This window comes from Salmo salar, chromosome 17, assembly GCF_965601325.2.
Source record: "Salmo salar chromosome 17, fSalSal1, whole genome shotgun sequence".
Taxonomy (NCBI): domain Eukaryota; kingdom Metazoa; phylum Chordata; class Actinopteri; order Salmoniformes; family Salmonidae; genus Salmo; species Salmo salar.
This window is the reverse complement of record NC_138307.1, coordinates 49506649-49532134: the sequence shown is the minus strand read 5'-3', so window position 1 is coordinate 49532134 and position 25486 is coordinate 49506649. Positions and strand designations below refer to the sequence as shown.

The 25486-nt window shown below is 43.1% G+C and overlaps 1 protein-coding gene and 1 long non-coding RNA gene across 2 annotated transcripts; both read right to left on the bottom strand.

Moving 5' to 3' along the window:
- Positions 1-6963: 6963 nt before the first annotated feature.
- On the bottom strand, positions 6964-11333 carry LOC145861316 (uncharacterized). Its single transcript, XR_014381045.1, has 3 exons — positions 11214-11333; positions 9252-9399; positions 6964-7521 (listed from the first exon to the last, which is right to left on the bottom strand). It is a non-coding gene; the product is annotated as an uncharacterized LOC145861316 (long non-coding RNA).
- Positions 11334-13856: 2523 nt separating this feature from the next.
- Positions 13857-25009, bottom strand: ifrd1 (interferon-related developmental regulator 1). Its single transcript, NM_001140137.1, has 11 exons — positions 24809-25009; positions 23068-23172; positions 22721-22802; positions 22343-22467; positions 20410-20567; positions 18859-18909; positions 18455-18633; positions 18133-18241; positions 15926-16060; positions 15456-15680; positions 13857-14824 (listed from the first exon to the last, which is right to left on the bottom strand). The coding sequence occupies exons 1-11, from the start codon at positions 24837-24839 to the stop codon at positions 14738-14740; spliced, it is 1287 nt and encodes a 428-aa protein (NP_001133609.1). The 5' UTR covers positions 24840-25009; the 3' UTR covers positions 13857-14737.
- Positions 25010-25486: the final 477 nt, after the last annotated feature.

The following is a 25486-nucleotide window of genomic DNA, read 5'->3' as shown; positions in this document are numbered from 1 at the left end:
GAGGGTGTTTGTGATTTCTGTCAAAGACAGGTGTTCTCTGTAGGCCGGGCGGATGCAACTCCAGAGTGTTATTTTGGAAGACATTATGCATCATTCTTTTCCTGGTGGATAGTTGTTATAGCGACTGCTTGACTAGTTGAGAGAGGAAGTGATTTGTACAGCTGAAGGAGTAAGCCACTGATGAGTAGTAAGGCTAATTATAATTCTTTCTATGATTTTAGTTCTTCTGAAATATTTAGTTAGTTAATGTTATATCATTGTACTAATTTTCTCCACAGAGCAGTGAAGATCACTTCTGATCTTATTTTGACAGCCGCGGAAGAAGCGACTTATCAACCACATTTTTACTAGGAGGTTATCCTTGCTGATTTATGCATGAAATACTAGATACGGTCTATGTGGTTTGTGTAGTACACGGGGGAATGCAGATCAATTGGATATGCAATGTAGTAAACTTAATGTCAAACCAACAATATCCCTCTACTAACCACTACTAATCCACTCAAATAATGAATGGATATATTTTCCCAATTTTTCCTCTATTTCATTGTCAAAGTGACTTTGTATTTTCATGTTCTTTCTGTGGCTGGCTGAGTCTGGGGTCAGAAGTCAGTGTCTTAGCATCACCAGGCTCAGTAGTGTTTGTACTGCAGTGCAGAGAGAGATAGGACTATGACTGCCCAACAGAGAGAGAGAGAGAGAGCGAGAGAGAGAGAGAGAGAGAGAGAGAGAGAGAGAGAGAGAGAGAGAGAGAGAGAGAGAGAGAGAGAGAGAGAGAGAGAGAAGGCTCAAATGAGCCTGTCTGATATCATTCCCAGAGACCATTGGACTGTAATGATGTTCTTGTCATCTGAATTTGCATCTGAAGGGCCATTCTTCACAATCAAATCAAATCATATCACAGACACACACATGCACACACAGACATGTGCACAAGCATTCATACACACAGAGATAGACAGACACACACACACACACACACACACACAGAGAGAGAGAGAGAGTCATACATAACATTACACACACACACACACACAGAGAGTCATACATAACATTGCACACACATTCCCTCAGGTGAGGGGATAACATAATGCATCAGCTGAGGGATATTGAATCCATGAAACCGGAGCGTTCGTCTGGAATGTGATTACCATTTTGATGACTCTTCTCATTTCTTCCTCTGGATTATCTATGAGCTTTTCATTTGCTACATGTCTATCAGCTGTGATGAAAATCATATTTTTTCTGACGAATCCAGTGCCTTTTTCCTGGTCTAGCTAGTCATCTGCTTTCTCTTTTGTGTGCAATAACTGGAGAAAGCAGAGAATTCAAATGCCAGTCACATCATCTGAATATTACAGTTCAAAAGGTTACATGTGGGCAGAGCCTGGAGCTGAACAGTAGTCTGTGAGTGTGCTTCAGGGAGACTTCGAAGTCAGACCAGAACATCCTTCAGCAATACAGAGGCAGACCAGAACATCCTTCAGCAGTATAGAGGCAGACCAGAACATCCTTCAGCAATACAGAGGCAGACCAGAACATCCTTCAGCAATACAGAGGCAGACCAGAACATCCTTCAGCAATACAGAGGCAGACCAGAACATCCAGACCAGGGATAGGGTGACTATGCAGCTACTGACGGTAAATGACTATTTCCTGTTAGAGAGGAGAACAAAATGTTACAGTAAACTGGGAAGCGGTGATGGTGCAGTATTTACTGCCCTTGTAAAGAAATATGATGGAATACATTTGAACCCTGAATGCATAGTAAAATGAAGGATATATGGCGCGTGGAGGATGGCTAACTGACTGTAATTGCACCTTAGCAATAGGCCTTTCCTTTAAAGTGTGTGTGAGTGGAGTAGTAAAGATAAGCTTATCTATTGTAGAGGGGTGTTCAGACGTCTGACATACTGTATGGAAGTATTCCTTTAGAGGAAATCATTGCTGCCAGCCTGGCACTTGATGACCTTGTTTAATTCACTGGCACACTCTTACACTCTTGCCGAGAGACACGTGTGCAAGCGCACACACATGGATATGTACACACGGACGCGCACAAACTCACACACGCACACGCAAATGTGCAGACCAGCCACACACTCACACACACACACACACACACACACACACACACACACACACACACACACACACACACACACACACACACACACACACACACACACACACACACACACACACACACACACACACACACACACACACACACACACACACACACCCAGCCCCAAGGCAAGACATCTCAGTCCTCAGTGTTATCAGCAACCAGAAGCCATAGACAAGGAAGCTCTGTGAAGTAACTGTCTACTTTACATGTCTACATAGATTTGGCTGTGTTCTAGGATCCTCTCGTGTTAATACACAGTTATCTATTTCTGCCTCACACAGCTAACCTTCATGTCCTTTTATCAAGTAAAGATCGCAGAATGTTATAGAATCCCTCCTTTTACAGAAAGTACAACGCTTCCATCCACACTGTTCTGTGATCTTGGCATAATGATACACTCATCATTTGTGTAATTACGATCCCGAGGATAGATCTGTCAGATGAAAATGAGTGTCCCTCACCTTGGCTACTGTACTGTAGCGCTGATATAAAAACAGCTCCTTTGAAACAAATCTAATTAAAAGAGGATGGGCTGTGTGGGCTGATGGGGAGTGTAAAGAGAGAACCAGTGGATGGTGGGGGAGATGGGAAAACAAGTTAAAAGGTTCCTGTATTAGAAGAGAGAGAAGACCGTCTGACTGGTGGGGGATTCTCCAGTCATGGGAATGAGCCAATCAGCTTGCTCTCTCCCTCTGAGCCGCTTGGCAACAACCTCCTCGGCAAAGGCAAGCTTCTGTGTGTGTGAGGAGTGTGTGTGTGTGCATGCGTGTGTGCGGGCATGTTAATCATATGACAGCCAGTACATGCCCCACTCCTCTGTGTTCAAGTATTGTATGAGAGCCAGCTGTTTAATGCACTCAGGTTAGACTAAACACACATGTGCGCGCACACACACACACACACACACACACACACTTTAATTTGTGCTATAAAATGCATGATTCAGGGGTGACCACTTCCATCCCATGATTGACAGATAAATGGATGACCTCATCAATTTATAATGAAGATCCAGCTATAAGTAGACATGGCATTACAGTCTGTATAGTTGGGACCAGAATATACAATGGAACATTTACAAGCTACAGTATTAACTGATAGCACAAGTCCAATACAGAAAACATAAAGAAGAATTCAACAAGATGATTATTCTGCAGCAAATACATATGCAAGATTTATAGAAGATTCTTGTAATAGCTGACTTACTGTTTATGTTGCATGTGTTGTATTAAAACCATAGAAGAGACATGTAAGCTAAGTCTTCTCAGGTCTCACACACCATATCTATGAAGGAAAATCACCACAGTCATGTATTCAACTCAAATCAAATGTACTTATAAAGCCCGTTTTACATCAGCAGATGTCACAAAGCTTATACAGTATTCAATCGTGTTGCCACATAGGCATTTAAGTTAACACGTATACAAATACACCACCGACATATAATCAGCCGTACAAGTTTCTTATTTGACTTTGATTATTCTTTTCCATATGGGTTTATATATCCTTTATCGTGTATCCAGGTTACTCCTATTGAGATACTGACATCTCGATTATATAAGGAAACCCAGGGCAAGAGGAAGTATAATAATGTTTTTATTAACCAGTGTAAGAAGGCTACGAAAGGGTACAGAATATTCTCACTCACCAGCATATTAAGGGAATGAAAGGGTGTTCAGCACATGATATAGGTAAACTCCAGTATTGGCCCTTTATCTCTCCCTTCCTGTCAGAGTGGCTGTGTTTTGGGCTCCTAGGCAATGTTTCTAAAGAGGAGATAAAGTTGGGTTCCCGCTGAGGCGTTGGCTCCACTGCCAGAGCGCTAGCTGGCTCGTGCTGCTCACTCACAGGTGTCTTCCAATTCACCCTGGCCTCCTGTATCTGGCAGATATACACAAACAGTTGTCAGCCTCGACGGGGGCCTGTGTGTGTCACTGGCCATCATGGGAGAGAGGGGGATGGCTGGAGGGAGAGGGGGGTAGTGTGTGTGTGTGTGTGTGTGTGTGTGTGTGTGTGTGTGTGTGTGTGTGTGTGTGTGTGTGTGTGTGTGTGTGTGTGTGTGTGTGTGTGTGTGTGTGTGTGTGTGTGTGTACATGTTTCACTGGGTGAACATCTAAGTCACACTGCCACACAGAGTAAAAGCTACAATGCATCTGTGCCCAGCATGACAAATGCATACCACTTGACTCAGGTCCAGAAAACATTATGTCTGGACACCCAATGACATACAATAATGTGTAGACTGATGGGTTGCTGTTTTACAAAGTGGATTCATTCAACAAACTATTTCATTGGTCTGTTAAGTGATTATATCATCAGACTTAAAACAAAAATGAATATATTTTCTCATGGCAAACAAACATTGCTTTCACAAATTCAGTGCAGTAGATCTGCGTCTGTTGAATGTTAACAGAAAGCCAAATGAGATAAATCAAATCAAATTTTATTGGTCACATACACATGTTTAGTAGATGTTATTGCGAGTGTAGTGAAATGCTTGTGTTTCTAGCTCCAACAGTGCAGTAATATCTAACAAGTCATTTCTAACAATTTCACAAGATTAAACACAATACACACAAATTTAAAGTAAAGGAATGGAATTAAGAATATATAAATATTTGAATAAGCAATGTTGGAGCGGCATAGACTAAAATATAGTAGAATAGAATATAATAAGGTATATACATATGACATGAGTAATGCAACATATGTAAACATTATTAAAGTGACAAGTGTTCCAATTCTTAAAGTGGCCAGTGATTTCAAGTCTACGTCTATAGGGCAACAGCCTCTAAGGTGCTAGTGATGGCTATTTAACAGACTGATGGCCTTGAGATAGAAGCTGCTTTTCAGTCTCACGGTCCCAGCTTTGATGCACCTGTACTGACCTCGCCTTCTGGATGATAGCGGGGTGAACAGGCAGTGTCTCGGGTAGCTGTTGTCCTTGATGATCTTTTTGGTCTTCCTGTGACATCGGGTGCTGTAGGTGTCCTGGAGGGCAGGTAGTTTGCCCCAGGTGATGCGCAGACCGCATCACCCTCTGGAGAGCCCTGCAGTTGCGGCCGGTGCAGTTGCCATACCAGGTGGTGATACAGCCCGACAGGATGCTCTCAATTGTGCATCTGTAAAAGTTTGTGAGGGTTTTAGGTGCAAAGGCACACTCAGCCCCCTGAGGTTGAAGAGGCACTGCTGACTATTTGTGTGGGTGGACCATTTCAGTTTGTCAGTGATGTGTACGCCGGGGAACTTTAAGTTGTCCACCTTCTCCACTGCGGTCCTGTCAATGTGGATAGGGGGTTGCTCCCTCCTATAGCAAAGTATATTGAATTCATAATTCACGGTGGAGTAGGTTCAGAAGTGAAAGAAGCACCAATGTGATATTCCCAAGGCTCTCTATTTGTACAGTATAGTGCATAAAGACCTGCCATTCCATTCAGTTTAGTGGTAAATAACTGCCACCTGCTGGTGGGAAATAAAACTACAGTCTGCTTGACATTACTCAGACATACTCGCAGAAAAGGTAAATGTTTTAAAAAAATTATAAAGATGAAGACATGAATACACAATTCTAAACTGTTTAAAATAATGCCAAATACAACGCATTCAAGTACCACCTATTATACATTTAGATTATACAGCAGTACAGTCCAGTATCCCTTCACGCCCTTCATAATCATTTATTTCTAAATAATCCACTGTATCATTCTCTCCTCACATAACCTATCATAACAGAACCTAGATGATATGGGAGAGGAGGAGAGGAGAGGGACAGTCACAGAGCCATATCATCAAATAAATAAATTGTGCCATTAACCCATACAGGCTCTTTTGAGATAAGTGCTCTGTTCAAGTAGGCCCTGCATCAAGCACAGCAGACAGCACCAAGACAAAAGGCTTGTGTCTAAAATCTTTCTAACAACTGCTTAGGAGGCTGACAATGAGTGACCGACCCTCTCTCTTTGGCAAGCATGCCGGGTTCAACATGCATTCTGTCTGTGTAAAGTGGATTATGAGCCACACTCTCTTGTGAGCATTGAGAGGAAGACTGAAGAGAAGCGGTACCTCACTATGAGCAGTGGTTCTGGCTGAGGTCCAGGTACTGTTGAAGGAGAGTCTTCCACTGTCTCATCTCCTCCAGGTAAGTCCTCTCCACCTCACTAACGCCTGCTAACTCACCCATCCTAGATGTTGTCTCAACTGAGGACACAACATGGAAAGATAGAGATGATTGCTTGAATGAATGAATGAATGAATGAATGAATGAATGAATGAATGAATGAATGAATGAATGAATGAATAGGGGCATCAATATGTTGCATAGCATAATATTTGCATAGCATAAAGCAGGTAGGATTGGGTTTCTTGAGTGATGTAGGCCTATAGCATTTGAAATAATGTATGTAGGATATTGCTAGGTTACCCATGAGAAAGACAGCGTAGGCAGACAGCACCAGGATCAGCAGCAGAGCCAAAGTCAGGAGGATGAAGAGGATGAGGAACAGTCTGGGTCGAGGGTGAGTGTGTGATGTTTTACTGCCCTCCTCTACATCACTGGTGTGTCGAGTCTTGATGCGCTCCTCTTCGATGCCAACAGCACTGTGTACATTTACCAGCTGCATCACACCACCCAGGCAGTCTGGGAGATTAATAAATACTTGAACCTTTTCTTCGAGGGTTATCGTTGAGCTTCATGTTTTGTTTGTAGAGGTAGATGGAGACGCTGCCTCTGTCTCTTTTAGAACATATTTTGTGTCAAGGAGCCTTATCTATGTCTATTGATAGTACTTTGATTGATCCCTGGTAAATTAGTAGGAATAAATTCAGAGGTGTCATAGACATATTTTTTAAACATATAATTAGGCATAATAATTATTGCTCTAGATTGCAGGAAAAATATGTTTCAGGTGTTTGAAAAATGCTAAATTCAGCGAACCCCCCTCCATCCTCACATACTTTGTGCCTCCTCTACAATAATGGGTGCATAACGCCCATTATATTTGTATGCTTTTGCTACCCTAACCTGCTGCAGGCCCGTGTTATGATACTGATGATTTGTCGCCACAGATGGTTTGTTTAAGTTCTAACATTGTGACTAGATGGAGTAGGCCTACAGCTCTTTCTAGTGGTCACGTCGAGGACAACAGTGCTTGACAACTGTAGCATTGAAGTCTTACCCTAACCCTTTTCCTAAGCATAACCTCATTCTCCTAACCTGCAACTTGAATTCACCTAACCTGCCACGTTAATGATCCTAACCAGCAACGTTAGTTATCCTAGCTTGCTTGGTAAACAAACCATACCATCAGTATCACCACACTGGTCATTGCTGTTGGCATTCTTACCTCTTCTTTCCCCAGCAGTGGGTGTGGTCTGAGAGCTCATTGGCTGTTCTGAAATCAACCAGAGGAGAGGACAGTCAGGGCCTACTACTATATCTATCCAAAACTCTTAAAGACCAATCACACTACCATAGAAAATAAGCCATGGCATTATAAAGAAGATACAATTCAACCCTTTTTTGGTTACTACATGATTCCATATGTGTTATTTCATAGTTTTGATGCCTTGACACATTATTCTACAATGTAGAAAATATAAAGAAAAACCTTTGAATGAGTAGATGTGTCCAAACTTTTGACTGGCACTGTATGTATGTATGTATGTATGTATGTATGTATGTACGTGTGTGTGTGTGTGTGTGTGTGTGTGTGTGTGTGTGTGTGTGTGTGTGTGTGTGTGTGTGTGTGTCTATCTGTCTGGTTTCTTGTTGATGAGGAAAGAAAATTATAAACTCTTCCTTCATTCCTTCACCATATTTGTGCATGCTCAATCTCAATACATAATTTCCTCCTTCCATCATATTTCCTTCTGTAAAAGAAAATTGATATCCACCATCTTGAAACCAGGTCAGTAAAAACACTTCACTGTGAGCCTATACATGTTCCTGCACCTCTCAGTGAATGTTTCTCTGACACAACCATAGCCCCACACTTCCTTTGTGCCTTGTCACTAAGGGAGAGAGCCTCAAGGCCAGAGCTGAATAATTATACCCCAGCGGAGGTGACACACTAACAGGTGGCCGCTCTCCCAGACTCCCAGTCTCCCTAGATACATGGACAGCCGTGCCACCACTGCAGCCAGCCAGCTCTCAGCTCAGCTCTGTTTTTTTCTCGCTCTTACAGTACCTCTGAAGACTAGTTTGCTGCATCTGATTTATAGGCACCCAACACTCGCCACCATGGAGAGGTTCAGATTAGATATACTGTATATGCTAGGAGTCACCTGGACATTGTGAAAGCAATGCATGCATCTCCCAGTGTGTTTACATCCATCAGCGGGAGCTGCCATTTTGTCAACACAGCAACACACACAACAGTGAGCCCTTGAGAAGAAAACGTGAGGAGTGAGGCGTTCTGTCACAGTTTTTTATTGTGATAAGCAGCAGAGCTGTCTGGCTCCAGGGCCAACTGTATACAGGGGTGGAGGGCTGGTGGGGGGGGGGGGGACAGTGTGTGTGTGGGGGGGGATAAATGTTATGGAGATGAAAGTGGTTAGCATGAAAGTGGTTAGCATCCATCTGGAAGTGTGTGTGTGTGTGTGTGTGTGTGTGTGTGTGTGTGTGGACATGGTCACACCTGTTCTTAGGCTTCAATAGGCTGGATGCCTCTATTACCCTGGGGGGACTAACTCTAACATGACTGGAGCATAACTACTCATCACTATCAGCTATTCTATGCTGTTCAGACTTTCAAGCTCTCAAAAGGTCTAGACAATATTGTCGTTCACCATGGAAAGCACATATTGGTAATCCTAGAGGTTTAGTGAAGAGAAAGTGCTAAGTCATTCAGTGAAACAAGGACAGCTATTGAGTCTAGACAAAAGTGAGGTGAGGTCAGAGAATGCATTCAATAGTCTGATGGAATTTGTACCCGCCGAGGAACATTCCTTCTTCTTTGTATCTCGGACTGAATAACCCACAGATAGGTAAAGAGCGTATATATTGTAAGATTCCATGCAGCCTCAAGAGAATAGTGTCTGTGGACTGACTGACCTACAGTCTGCATGCATATGATGTACTGTAGGAATGAATATGACGATTCATTAATTAATAAACACCAACCTGTGAGTTTCAGCAGGTCCTTGGGGTCAGAGCACACGTTCATCTTGTGGAGGTCATTCAGTGATTCTGCCGAGTACAGTTTCCTCTCCTCGTCGAAGCAGTCCAGGTCTAGACATATCTCTGTCATCGTCTCTGATGTTAGGGCCATCTTGAAGACAGGAAAGTCTCTTTCAATGGAGTGTTATCAGACTTAACCAGAGAGCGCCAATTCCATGCCTTAAACCTGAGCACCTTCCATAGACCAGATACTTTCAAAACAAAAGGACTTCAAAATTAGTTTAATATAGCCTTCCCTGTAGCTCAGTTGGTAGAGCATGGTGTTTGCAACACCAGGGTTGTGGGTTCGATTCCCACGGGGGGCCAGCACAGAAAAAAAAAAATGTATGAAATGTATGCATTCACTACTGTAAGTCGCTCTGGATAAGAGCGTCTGCTAAATGATGTAAATGTAATGTAAATGTTAATCCAAAAATAGTCCAAATTAAGAGGCTAACAGTTTGTTTTTTAAGTGAGTCTAAAAGCCTAGCTTTAGTAATGGGTGACCCAGTGGCCCCTGAGAAATGAGGCCAGGGCATGGACCCCCCGGGGAGGTATGTGGGGCATGACCCTCAGCAGGTCCACCCGGTCAGGGCCATGGAGGGAGGAAGGACAGTGTCTGGCACTGCCATCCCCTATATCCCTCCGTCACTCCCGATTCGTCTGACTGACAGACAGACAGCTGTGCCCTTGTCTTTTCCCCTGGGTCCCTGATAAATGACAGCTCGGATGGTTTTAGAGAATGCTATTTGCCATACCAGAAGGGTCTCACATATCGGAATTCACACATTAAAGGGTCAGTCCATATCTATTAGCACGCAGCCTTCACCCCAATTAACACTGATACTGTAGGTCTATCGGTCTCTGGTTCCAAGTGCCTTATAAAGTGACACGTACAATCGTCTAGTCCAAGATCTGTATGTGATTTATTCAATTCCTCTGAGTATCATTGTTATACATACATAATATATCATGATAACAATAGACTGTGGAGTGAGTTCTCCAGAGCACACAGTAGTGATTTGGGACCAGGCTAGTGTAGCAGTGTGATGTTGTTCCTCTAGATTATGCACCAAGTTGCAGGACCAGTTCGAATAGGTCAGGTCAAGAGAGGATGTTAATAATTTGATAATAATAATTCAGTGTGTTTTTTTTATTTAATTACAGCTGCATAGCTAATGTTATTTTTTGGTGTACAAACACTTTTTCATATCTATATTGTACATACACGTGATTGTAAAGGTTGTGTATATTTTGGTTTGGTCCATCGTGGGTTATCTGTATTTTCCTTATTGTTCTCTTTAGCCTGACCTTCAGCTAGAGAGGTATGTTGTCCTTGGTTCCTCAATTGTTCAATATAAAACCGTGGTAATCGAGTGTAACCGATGTGAAATGGCTCGTTAGTTAGCGGTGGTGCGCGCTAATAGTGTTTCAATCAGTAACGTCACTCGCTCTGAGACTTGAAGTAGGGTTTCCCCTTGCGTTGCAAGGGCCGCGGCTTTTGTGGCGCGATGGGTAACGATGCTTCGTGGGGTGTCAGTTGTTGATGTGTGCAAGGGTCCCTGGTTCGAGCCCGGGTTGGGGCGAAGAGAGGGACGGAACCTACACTGTTACACAGGGCAAATAAAAAAAACCTACCAGCAGACCTCCAGTTGTGGCAGTGTCCTACTTAAATCACACAACGCAGAACGAACCACGCTACACTAGCAATTACTGTCGTCTAAATAAAATCAACAGAAAGTGTTGATCATTAGCTTAGCTGGTTTGACAACAAAGATACTTTGTCCCCCACCTTTAACAATCACTGGCTGAGATTGCTAATTTAGATACTGTTAGTCCTAATTGTAAAACTATCAGTTATCTACTGCCTGCCTTACTATTCAGTTTTCTGTCAGCAAGTTATTGTTTTTCTATCACTGTACTTACCAGTTTTCAGGAGAAAAATGATGCCCGAAAGATACAGGATTTCCAAGCTGGATCACAATAAACTTGTGTGGTTGTTACCTCAACAACCCAGGCGGATACAGTGTTATTATCACAGCATTGTGTGTGTGTCGGTGTGTCCTCCTTTGCATGAGGATCCATTTATCCCGACTAAATTTGTCTCGAGAGACAGAGCAGAGGATCAAGTTTCCAAATAGGCCTACTACCCGCCAGAACTTTAGATGGAGACCATTCCGTTGCCAATGTAAGTGGAAACCCTAGGCATGAAAGATGCATCTGACTATTTGTTCCTAACTTGGTGTACCGTTTTCATAGCCTAAAGTTCAAGGCTTTGGTAGACTAAAGGGATAGTTTACCCAGTCTATGGACAAGGTATGACAGTCAATGGTATACTATATATACAAGGTATGTGGACACCCCTTCAAATTAGTCGATTCAGCTATTTCAGCCACACATCTTCATAGACAAACACTGGCAGTAGAATGGCCTTACTGAAGAGCTCAGTGACTTTCAATGCGGCACCGTCATAGGATGTCACCTTTCCAACAAGTCAGGTCGTCAAATTTCTGCCTTGCTAGAGCTGCCCCGGTCAACTGTAAGTGCTGTTATTGTGAAGTGGAAACGTCTAGGAGCAACAACGGCTCAGCCGCAAAGTAGTAGGCCACACAAGCTCACAGAACGGGACTGCCGAGTACTGAAACGCGTACCGCTTAAAAATCACTCACTACCGAGTTCCAAACTGTCTCTGGAAGCAACGTCAGCACAATAACTGTTCGTCGGGAGCTTCATGAAATGGGTTTCCATTGCCGAGCAGCCGCACACAAGCCTAAGATCACCATGCGCAATGACAATCGTCGGCTGGAGTGGTGTAAAGCTCACTGCCATTGGACTCTGGAGAAGTGGAAAAATGTTCTCTGGAGTGATGAATCATGCTTCACCATCTGGCAGTGCGACGGATTCATCTGGGTTTGGCGGATGCCAGGAGAAGGCTACCTGCCCAAATGCATAGTGACAACTGTTAAGTTTGGTGGAGGAGGATTAGTAGTCTGGGGCTGTTTTTCATGGTTCAGGCTAGGCCCGTTAGTTCCAGTGAAGGGAAATCTTAACGCTACAGCACACAATGACATGCTAGACGATTCTGCGCTTCCAACTTTGTGGCAACAGTTCGGGGATGCCCTTTCCTGTTTCAGCATGACAATGCCCCCATACACAAAGCTAGGTCCATACAGAAATGGTTTGTCGAGATCGGTGTGGAAGAACGTGATTGGCCAGCACAGAGCTCTGACTTCAACCCCATCGAACATTGGAATGAATTGAAACGCCGACTGCGAGCCAGGCCTAATCGCCCAACATCAGAGCCTGACATCACTAATGCTCGAGGCTGAATGGAAGCAAGTCCCCGCAGCAATGTTCCAACATCTAGTGGAAAGCCTTCCCAGAAGAGTGGAGGCTGTTATAGCAGCAAAGGGGGGGACCAACTCTATATTAAATCCCATGATTTTGGAATGAGATGTTCGACGAGCAGGTGTCCACATATTGATTTGGACACGAAGCACAGAAATGCTTATATAGGTACCGTTCACTTGCATTGGTGCAATATGTCATTTTGCAATTTGGTTGAACTATTAAAGCTAGAATCCTTCGTTGCTACATCCAGTTTATACCCACTGATTCTTAAATAAAACTTAAACACCTGATGAGCTTATTTCAAATGTCATACTGCATCAGAAGCCAAAATATAAGCTTGTTTTACTCCAACATTTGTAAACAATGTAAAACACTGTACAGCCTCAAAACATGGTTAAAACTACATGTTTGATATCATTGATGGTCAGTCACTGCATCCACACGTCTGAATTTGAGAGTGTATTTGGATAGTCTGTCTCTAGACTATCTACTAATCCTAACGATGGGCTATCCAAGTAAAGCGTGGCCCATTTATCCAGGCCCATCCTCCAGCTTTGTACCAAAACAGGCAGGTGATCACCTATGGCGTTAAGATCTCTAGAAATGTTTTTTTTTTTATATATATATAAAAATCGATAGGTGATGGCAGTGTTTGTGGTCCAAACTCCAGAGAAGCAGGAGCTCGTGGATATTTGACTAGTTACTTAATCATGCATCGCTGTTGTGCTGTGTTAGTGTTCTATTGAAAGTCATACTTGTGGGAAGAACATCAAGTACTGTAACGCTGCATATCTTGTTCCTCAGTCTTTTCCTCGCTCAGCTTACACAAGGACTGAAGTGTGCACAAGCACGTCTCTCTGGAGGACCCATTTTACAGCCATTTGTACAAACTGCAAAATTCTCTGAAAAACATGTTCAGCTGTGTCGTTATGTCAACGTGACCATTTTGTAGGCAACTGTAAAGCAGTTCCTCAAATGTGAAATCGGCTTCCAGGAAAAGCTGAGAGAATAGATTCAATTAGCCAGAAGTCCATTTGGTTGTCTGCAAATTGGTCTCTGCTATTCTACTCATTTTGTGTTGCAGAGAGAAAACCATTACATAATACGACACACCTCAGGTTAACGTGTCTCTTATCCTCTAACTGGTCTGCTTCAGGACTAGTCACAACAATGATTGACTGGGTGATATGTACTGAAGATCAAGAAACACACAGAGACTAGTTCAGTTAGTATTTATTTGGGTTTCTCACAACCCCAATAGACATAAACTACACCGAGTGAACAAAACATTAACACCCACCTCTTTACATGACACATGAAAGCTATGCGCCCTTACTGGTGTCACTTGTTAAAGCCACTTCAAACTCAGTACAGATGAAGGGGACGAGATGGGTTAAAGAATGATTTTTAAGTCTGGAGACGTGGATTGTGTTGTGTGCTATTCAGAAGATGAACAGGCAAGAGATTTAAATGGCTTTGAACAGGGTATTGCAGTAGGTGCCAGGCGCACCGGTTTGTGTCAAGAACTGCACCACCACAGGGTTTACAGTTCCCCATGTGTATCAGAAATGGTCCACCACCCAAAGGACATCCAGCCAACGTGACACCACAGTAGAAAGCATTGGAGTTAACATGAACCAGCATCCATGTGGAACACTTGCCACCTTGTAGTCCATGCCTCAATGAATTGGAGGCTGTTCTGAGGGCAAGTGGGGTGGTGACTAAATACTAGGAAGGTATCCTAATGTTTGGTATAATCTGTGTATAACAAAATACCAGACAATAAACCAGGGTTCAAGGGGGAGTCCACAGGAAATGTTAACCAATTAGTGCATTTTCAAATATTATAACTCAAATCAATGTTAATGGTACACAAACATTAAAACAGAGCAACAAAGTCTACATCTCACAACACTTTATTCCCTACATAGACACTGGCAAGCCTATATGGGGAACAGAGCATCACTTGAGACATGATTATTCATATTTTACAAATACCAACCACTTGACAACTGGATAAATTAAGGATAGTAACAGTGATATTCAAGAAGGTTAAATTGATGGTTTATAAAAGAGCAGGTTGAACCCATTAAACCACATCAGAACTCCCCGACGTCAACCCTCTTGTCTCTGAACTTGTTCCTGGCTTTTGTCCGTGCCTTGAATGCAGCTGCGTTGTAGAGATGCTGGAAAAGAAAACTGCAATGTTAACACAATAAGCTAGAAACAGGTTCTTTTTTTTGCGTTGGAAGTATATCCATCTGAATGTCATGCCAAACACATTGAAATGTAAAATGGGTAAATAATTAACCCAATGAGGCCAACCGCGACATGATTTGCACTTCGAGCCCCTTTTAAACATTGTGCGTTTCAGCTACTGACTGCTGGGTTGTACCATCGGATTCATCCATTTCTTCTGCATCCGTTGGTCTGTGTGATTAACGGAGGGGTGGGGTGGGCTACAGTGGGGTTTGTGAGACAAGGGCAGATCCCGAAGGGGCTGGGTCTTTTTACAAAAACTTCTGTAGAGTCCAAATGGTTTGAGCTACAAAATTGCCATTTGTCAAAAAACCCATGAATGCAACCATTTTATGTCAACTTGTTTTGTGATGCACTTGTAGACCTGGTTGTCCTGAAAATAAAGTGGTAAAACACTTCATTGTGGGCTGGACATTAAAGTCAGATAAGACTATTTTTGCTGGTGTCGCGAGACTGATCGGGTTAATTGAAAATACACGTGTGACCTTTTCAAAACGTTAGTAGAGTTAAATTAGCCATCAAAGAAAGAAAAGTATGCAGTCTAGTAAGGATACTTACCCTTTCGAAGCGGGAGATTTTCATGGACTTCAGTGTGGCCGCATCAACCAGCACGGGGGGTCCCAGTTCAAACACGTCGCGAATAAACTCATTAGCCTGTAGGTGGTAGTTCATACCAGAGCCCACAAACTCCCTGAAGGCGTCGTAAGTCCTCTTCCTCACCCAGCTGTCGATGGTCATACGCTCGGTGCTGAAGCGGATTGTCTCAGTCTGAAAGTTTCTCTCCTAACACACACACACACACACACACACACCAGCTGAGGCAAGGCTACACTGTTCTGGATTCTCACAAGACAACAAAATGGGTAAACGTTATTGATAACAAGGGTAGATTAGGTTGGCAATGGCAACCAGTTGCCGTCACAGGCACACAGAATTCCCACTCTGAATCAGCAATGAGTCATCACTTGAAATTCAAGTTCTACTCCCCAGACAGTGCTCATCTACTATTGTATAATCCGCCCACTCACCTCCACAGCTTTGAGCACGTCCCTGAACACAGACCTCTGCTTCCTCTTGTCAGTCTTGGCACGGTGTTTGTTGCAGTCGGTGGCCAGAGAGTTGAGCTTGTCACACAGGGGCTCCCAGTCATCATACTCAAACTCCTGAGAAGGTCACAACAGATCATGGGTCAGTCATCACACAAGTGTTTACAGATTAACATGCTATGCTGGCACTGCAGTAAAATTCTATTTTAATTCAGTACAGGATGGGGATGTGCACAGCTATACAAATATCCAAAACAGACATTAGTATTCAAAATCTTGAGTATACATGAGCAAAAACTACTTCTAGGTATATTTTAACTGAAAAGGCTTTATCTACATTAAAATATCCATGTGACATTGTTACATACAAGGATACCATGACAATAAATTACACATTTTATACAACACATTTAAACAGTTTATGAAGTGCCCCCATTAAAAAAAATACTGCAGCCTTCACGTGTTGCTTGTTGGCCAATCAAAGCAGCTCAATGTTTAGCATATGTAGAGATAATTCACTAATGCAAGATGAAATAAAGTTAGATTTATAAAAGTGACCAAAATGAGGAGTAGGCTACAACGAGCAACTAACAGGTAGGTCATTTCATCTGAATGGGTGTTGGGGAGAAATCGCAAAATGTCTCAATTAACCTAGCTAGCTATTCAAGGCTACTCCAGCCAAAACAGGCTGAGGGATGGCTATATGGGGATAAATAACATTGTGGCTGCTACAAGTTAGGGACACTACAGCCAAGACTAGCCATCTCTGCCTCCGTCTGAACGCTCCTATCTAACCGGCACTGCCGCAGCAGTGCTCAGGACAACAAAAAACACCATTTTATATTACAGACAACCAGTCAATAGTTAGGACACCTACTCATTCAAGGGTTTTCTTTATTTGTACCATTTTTTTTTTTTTTACATTGTAGAATAATAGTGAAGACAAACTATGAAATTACATATGGAATCATGTAGTTAAAATAAAAAAATAAAAGGTGTTAAAAATAAATATATTTAATCTTTTAAGATTCTTCAAAGTAACCACCCTGACTTGATGACAGCTTTGCGCACACTTGGCATTCTCTCAACCAGCTTCATGGAAGCAGCCACCTGGGATGCATTTCAATTAACAGGTGTGCCTTGTTCAAAGTTCATTTGTGGAATTTCTTTCCTTCTTAAAGCGTTTGAGCCAATCGGTTGTGTTGTGACAAGGTAGGGTTGGTATACAGAAGATAACCCTATTTGGTAAAAGACCAAGTCCATATTATGGCAAGAACCGCTCACATAAGCAAAGAGAAACGACAGACATGGTCAATAATGAGGAAAATTTGAAGAAGTTTGAAAGTTTCTTCAAGTGCAGTTGTATAAACCAGCAAGCGCTATGAAACTGGCTCTCATGAGGACCGCCACAGGAAAGAAAAGACCCAGAGTTACCTCTGCTGCATAGGATAAGTTCATTAGTTACCAGCCTCAGATTGCAGCCCAAATAAATGTATCAGAGTTCAAATACCAGACACACCAACTGTTCAGAGGAGACTGCATGAATGAGGCCTTCATGGTCAGATTTCTGCAAAGAAACCACTACTAAAGGACACCAATAAGAGGACACTTGCTTGGGTCAAGAAACACGAGCAATGGACATTAGACCAGTCAATCTGTCCTTTGATCTGATGAGTCCAAATATGAGATTTTTGGTTCCAACTGCCGTGTCTTTGAGACAGAGTAGGTGAACGGATGATCTCCACTTGTGTGGTTCCCACGTGAAGCATGGAGGAGGTGTGATGGTGCTTTGCTGGTGACACCGTCTGATTTATTTCGAACTCAAGGCACTTAACCAGCATGGCTACCACATTCAGCGATACACCGTTCCATCTGCTTTGCACTTAGTGGGACAATCATTTGTTTTGTTTTTCAACAGGACAATGACCCAACACACCTCCAGGCTGTAGTAAAATAAAGAAGCCCTAAATGAGCAGTTGGGTCCAAACTTTTGACTGGTACTGTACATTATTTAGAATGTCTGGATTTCCAACAAATTCATGATACTCAACAAATAATGAAATCCCCCCCCAGTACAATGAGATTGAAAATCCAATGAGAGATTTGAACAGAACTTCCTAAATGAAATCAATGCATCTCCTGAATTTAAATGGAACTGAGCCACACAGACCGAACAGGTGAGCACTTACAGGGTCCATGTCCCTAGCCAGCTCAAACAGCAGAGCGATGGTCTCTCCCGCTGCTATCCTCATGTTGACGTCATCATTCTCCAACAACCGGGGTAGTTTGGACAGGTGCCTGAAAGACAAACATTTCAGTCAAAAACAAGTAGACTTTCAACTTAAGGCTTCCCATCACCATGATATTTCCTTCATCTACACTGGTAAGACAACTGGACAGACACCCGCATTCACTATATTGTTTTGATCAGATGCATCCAAAGACCTATAGGCTGAAATGGACTGAAAGTCGTGTCCCAGAGAGACTTAGAGGTTCGAGTTAAGTACATACTTGTGTGTGACTGCTTTGAGCTGGCTGCCTGTGCAGATTGTGAGCAGCAGGGCCCAGGAGAGGAGGGCGTTGGTGTGGAGCAGGGTGGTCTGGGGGTTGAGAGAGGGGCGACTCCCATCCTCCTTCACATAGGAACGCATGAACAAACTCTCAAAGCTCTCCATGGTGGCATACACATCCTGGAGACCCAGAGAGAAAAGGGGTTCATCATTTATGTTTAACCAGGGTGTGAGATTGGACTACGCAATCATTTTCAGAGATGTCTTGGTTTCTGTACCTTGTTTAAAATGCTGAACAGAATACATTTTAGACAGAATGTCTTTTGTGCTGCTGAAGAATTTGGCAATGTAGTTCCACATACAATCAAACAGAGTCACATTGGAACATCAAACACAGCCACATACCAGGATGTCATCTTCCGCCACCAGAGTGCACAGGCCCAAACTCGTTGCGCACTATAAAAGAAACAAAGGCTTTCAGTACAACAAAAGGCCACTTATAAACTCAGCAAAAAAATAAACGTCCCTTTTTCAGGACACTGTCTTTGAAAGAATGTGTAAAAATCCAAAATAACTACAGATATTCATTGTACAGGCTTTAAACACCATTTCCCATGCTTGTTCAATGAACCATAAACAATTAACAGCTTACAGATGGTAGGCAATTAAGGTCACAGTTATGAAAACTTAGGACACTAAAGAGACCTTTCAACTGACTGAAAAACACCAAAAGAAAGATGCCCAGAGTCCCTGCTTGTCTGTGTGAATGTGTTCTAGGCATGCTGCAAGGAGGCATGAGGAATGCAGATGTGGCCAGGGCAATAAATTGCAAAGTCCATACTGTGAGACACCTAAGACAGCGCTACAGGGAGACAGGACAGACAGCTGATCGTCCTTGCAGTGGCAGACCACGTGTAACACCTGCACAGGATCGGTACATCCAAACGTCACACCTGCAGGACAGGTACAGGATAGCAACAACTGCCCGAGTTACACCAGGAACGCACAATCCCTCCATCAGTGCTCAGACTGTCCGCAATAGGCTGAGAGGCTGGAGTGAGGGCTTGTAGGCCTGTTGTAAGGCAGGTCCTCACCAGACATCACTGGCAACAATGGCGCCTATGGGCACAAACCCACCGACGCTGGACCAGACAAGACCGGCAAAAAGTGATCTTCACTGACGAGTCGCAGTTTTGTCTCACCAGGGGTGATGGTTGGATTCGCGGTTATGGTCGAAGGAATGAGAAAAACAGAGGCCTGTACTCTGGAGCGGGATCGATTTGGAGGGTCCGTCATGGTCTGGGGCGGTGTGTCACAGCATCATTGGGCTGAGCTTGTTGTCATTGCAGGAAATCTCAACGCTGTGCATTACAGGGAAGACATCCTCCTCCCTCATCCTGACATGACCCTCCAGCATGACAATGCCACCAGCCATACTGCTTGTTCTGTGCATGATTTCCTGCAAGACAGGAATGTCAGTGTTCTGCCATGGCCAGCGAAGAGCCCAGATCTCAATCCCATTTAGCATGTCTGGGACCTGTTGGATCGGAGGGTGAAGGCTAGGGCCATTCCCCCCAGAAATGTCCGGGAACTTGCAGGTGCCTTGGTGGAAGAGTGGGGTAACATCTCACAGCAAGAACTGGCAAATCTGGTGCAGTCCATGAGAGGAGATGCACTGCAGTACTTAATGCAGCCAGTGGCCACACCAGATACTGACTTACTTTTGATTTCGACCCCCCCCCTTTGTTCAGGGACACATTATTCCATTTCTGTTAGGCACATGACTGTGGAACTTGTTCAGTTTACGCCTCAGTTGTTGAACCGTATGTTCATACAAATATTTACACATGTTAAGTTTGCTGAAAATAAACACAGTTGACAGCGAGAGGACATTTCTTTTTTTGCCGAGTTTAGCAAACCAAACATTTTAATGACAGGGTCCAGGCAGATACTCACAGCTTGTCTGGCTTGGATGTTGGCTGTGCCATCCAACAGAATGTTCTTGAAGATGGGTTTGAGGGTCTTGAACACCTCTTCGCTCTCAATGCCTGAGCCCAGCTGAATACACAGCAGACAGGCCAGGGAGGCTGCTGCACACTGCTCCTGTCCTTTACCTGAGAGAGGGATTTGATTTATTAGGATCCCCATTAGCAACAGCTAATCTTACAGAGGTCTGACATATAACAAAAATACATTACAGACAAGACTTTACATGCATTTAAAAACAGTATGTGCGCATCTATCAGTTACACATACATGTCAGTACATACACAACAATTAGGTCACATGGGGAAGAGGCATTGTATTTGTTTTTTGAAACCAGGTTTGCTGTTCACTTGCACTATATAAGATGGAAGGTTCCATGCACTCATGGCTCTGGATAATACTGTACGTTTCCATGAATTAGTTCTGTACCTGGGAACTGTGAAAAGACCCTTGGTGGCGTGTCTGGTGGGGTAAGTGTGTGTTTAAGTTGCAAATAATTGGGAATTGGGAATTTCCAACACATGAATGTTTCTTATAAAAACTAGTGACGCAGTCAGTCTTTCCTCAACTAATAGCCAAGAGAGACTGGCATGCGGTGTCCCTAAACCGGGACAGTTGTTGCTCAATATGCGATAATGTGACGAGAATGACATTGTAAACAGCCAACTTTCCAGGACGTAGACATGTCTTATGGGCAGAAAGCTTAAATAATTGTTAATCAAACTGCTGTGTCCAATTTACAGTAGCTATTACAGCAAAATAATACCATGCTATTGTTTGAGGATAGTGCACAACAACAAAACACGCATCCCAGCAACTGGTTTGATACATTCAGTATTCTTGCTCCAGTTTGTCATTCTGAGGGTCCCAGAGAAAAATGTAGCATAGTTTTGTTTGATAAAATCAATTTTGGGTTCTACAGTTTGACCCCACAATAAAACTAGAGCCTCCAGGAATTGCTTTGGAGTGTGGTGTCAAAAAATAAGTTTTGACCATGACAGTTTACGAGCTAAGGTAACACCAAGTCATTTTGTTGTCTCAACTTGTTCAACAGCCACACCATTTATAACCAGATTCCGCTGAGGTCTAGAACTTAGGGAATGATTTGTACCAAATACAATGCTCAGTATTAGAGATCGTCAGGACCAGTTTATTAATGGCCACGTATTCCAAAACAGACTGCAACACTTTGTTAAGGGTTTCAGTGAGTTCATTTGCTGTGGTTGTTGATGCATATATGGTTGAGTCTGCACACATGGACACATGCTTTGTTTAATGCCAGGTCATTGGTAAAAATAGAAAAGAGTAGCGGGCCTAGAGAGCTGCCCTGCGGTACACCACACTTTATATGTTTGACATTAGAGAAGCTTCTATTAAAGAAAACCCTTAGAGTCCAATTAGATAGATCTGAATCCACAATACGGCAGAGGATGAAAAGCCATAACAAAATTCTCAACAGGTTATGGTCAATAATATCAAAGGCTGCACTGAAATCTAACAGTACAGCTCCCACAATCTTATTATTATTAATTTCTTTCAACCAATAAGTCAATTGTGTCAGTGCAGTACATGTTGAGTTCCCTTCTCTATAAGTCTGTTAATTTGTTTAGAGACGTAGCAGCCAATAGGTCTACTTTACCACTCTTGAGTAGCGGAATGACTAGGTTCCATCCAGACCTATGGACAAAGACTTTACTCTAGGCTCAGATTAAAGATATGATAGATAGGAGTACCTATAGTCAGCTACCATCAGTAACTTTGAGGGGTTATAGTAACTACTGGACCAGAACTAAAGATACAAACACTCAATACAACAATACAACGCGTGTCTGTATTGGTATTCAGTGAATATGAAGCATGAATTGGTGAAGTGTGAAAGCCTGTAGTAGTGGTAGTAGCTAACCTTTCTTGAGACAGCGCTCAATGCTGTCAGTGATGGTCATCCTCCTGTCTGAAATGAACTCGTACAGGATCCTAGTTGCCATGGCAGCCTTCAGCCCATCCAGGGCTCCCTGTCTGGTCTTGGCACTGTCAACAAGGTAGGAGAACAGTAAAGATTTAGGCCTAGTGTCTGCAGTAGCTTATGTAACAGCTACACAACTCAATTATCAGCAGCAATCTGTGAATGGAAAGGATGACATCTTGTTGCATCGTGTTCATTATATAGCATCTCAGGTTTCGTCGACCCAGTTCTAGGCCTCTGGTTCCATGTCATCTGAAAGTGATACAGCTAACAGAGAAATAGCAGGTAGATCAGTTTCCCACAGTGGTTTAGACTTGCCTCTTATCCACAGTGCTGTCAATGAAAACCTTCAGCTTGTACTGTAAATCCTCCTGGGCTGTCTCCTCACCTGCCTCCCCTCCTACACATATGAAGAGAAATACAGACAATACACCCTGAGAAATACAGACAATACACCCTGAGAAATACAGACAATACACCCTGAGAAATACAGACTTGTACTATGCTATTCCCTTTCTAGATTGTCTTCTTTGAACCATTTAAGATAAAAGCACAACATAAAAGGGATGTATGGCATTTATAACTTAACAGGTCAAAAGTTAACTTGCCCTTTGTTACTTTATGACTGGGACACAGACAAGCATGTGTAGATATAAATCACATACCTTCCTCTGCCACACTCATGGCATCACTGAAGCTGCTGCAGTGGCTGAGGGTCTCAATGGAGGCATCCTCATCGCTGAAAGGCTGCACAGCTCCATGCTGCCCCCCTGAAACCATTACATGTCCCAAACCCCCCGCCAAAAAAATCATACATTAAGTCATGGTACATTGTGTGCATTTTACTGCGGGGGTTTAACTAGTACACTTCCATGCAATCACAACGCAGAACTTTATATGCAATACCTTGACAGAACAAAAGCCAGATAGCTACTCTTATGGGCTATGCACTTGATATTCTCTCCCCTCAAAGTCAAGGGCTCCCTAGTCTTGTGCTGAATGTGCAAAGAGCACAGCTCCTTGGGTGGGTAGCTGGCCAGGCAGTGACATAATCTAAACCCAGCTGGTGCAGCTTATTATGATAAGACTGTTCCCATCTGAGAGGGAGGGCCACACTGTCTGTTCTGCAGTGTGTAAACGTGACCATGTTCACGTGGCAATCCATTCCTTCCTTTTCAGACCATAGCACTGAACAAACAATTCTGAAAAAGAGGCAGACACCACCCAAATATCTAGTCGACAAACACGATCCCACTTTATAGCATAACGTGTGCCAGCTATGTAGCGAGCTTGCTGTAATGTGAATAACTAGTCATCTAGCTAGCTAGTCCAGCGAGTGTTATATAACCATGAGGGGATTCGATTAATCTGTCCCGGTCAAGCATGTTTTACACCGGGTGAGAGTTGATAGCGTTCATTTCGGAACCGGGCTGCCTCCCGGGCGCGAGCCAGGTTCCCCGATCAAAGTCAAGGGCGAAGTTAAGTAATTAACGTTAAGCACGTGCAGTAATCAGTAGGATTCTGTGTTCCCACATTCAAACGTGATTGCTTTTGATAACGTAATATCTGCCTTCCCAGTGAAAACTTGTTGAATGTAAACGTATTTCATGGAAAAGCATGTTGTACGTTTCCGGACGATGCACCATGCTGCCTTGTTCAAAGCATGAGATGGGCGCTCCCCCTCATCGTTTTTCACCGTTGACGTCAAGGCAGGCAAGTCCGTTAAGAACAAATTCTTATTTTCAATGACGGCCAGGAACAATGGGTTAATAACTGCCTTGTTCAGGGGCAGAACGACATATTTTTACCTTGTCAGCTCGGGGATTCGATCTTGCAACCTTTCGGTTACTAGTCCAAAGCTCACTATGCTACCTGCCGCCCTGCGACTCAGCATAATCGAATCATCCCATGATTTGACCTGATCGACTGTCAATCTCACTCAAATGTTGTGGCGTCCTTCAAACTAAACTTCGTGTCCTCAAACAACCTATCCTTTTACAGGAAGCCAAAGAGAACTCGCCAAAAACTAACAAATATGAGCAACACTGGTCAACTGACGTTAGTTGTTAGGTAACAAATTCGTTTCAAAAGTCAGTCTAAAAATAATACACTGTAATCGCGGTATCGGGGGTCGTTTCTATAATCACAATACTCATACAATAATGTCGGCAAACAGTATGTTGAAGTTAATTAAAATTGTTTAGAGAAAGCGAGAGTTCTTTGTCTGGAAGCTCTGATTTCAACGACAAACATGGGCAATGATGTCACACTGTTTTGTAGTTCTGTTAGACATTACCAGTCGTTGATCTCAACACGCTGTAAGAATGCACAAAACTACAACTCCTACAACGCATACAACTCAAACCACGAGAGTAGGCCAAAACAACCCGGTCTGTAGCGACTTACCCCTGGAACTCCTCTTCTTGGACCTTGGCATTTTCGTGCAGATAAGTATGAAAGTATGAGCAAAAATCAGCCGATACACGACCAGTTTTTATTAAACTGTCTCATAAATTGACAATCTTCCCGTGGCACGGTAGAGAAAAAGGAATTAAAAGCGATCCTGGAGAAAGACTGTTGGCGAAGACGATACATTTTCCCTCAAAAAAAAACTAGGGTTGAGTAAATGTGGCGAGGTTCTAAGTATTTATACGATCGACGTCACATGATGAAATATGGGTTTACCCCTGCACCACCGACCAATCATGTTGTATAAATGTATGACGCGATGTGATTGGCATCTCTTTGCTGTCTGGGGTCATGTTTTCTGTAGTCATGTTCTTTGATAGCCACATGAGGGTGCTGCTACCCTGTCCACAAAATCTCTGCTGTATCGGTCGTTGCTCTTTAGATTTCTTTGGATGTCCAACTCTGATGTCACCCTATAGAAGTTGAAAATTGCTTAAGGTTAGGGTTACTAAGGTTAGGTAAGGGTTAAGTTTAGGGTAGGGATGTCCCAAGGATCCTGGATAGCACTAACCCTGATGTAAAAAGCACTATCCCTGGCCTAAAATCCTCAGTGGTGAGGTCTTCTGACTGGGTGGACAATAATGTACATAAAGCAGTGGAGGTTGCTGAGGGGAG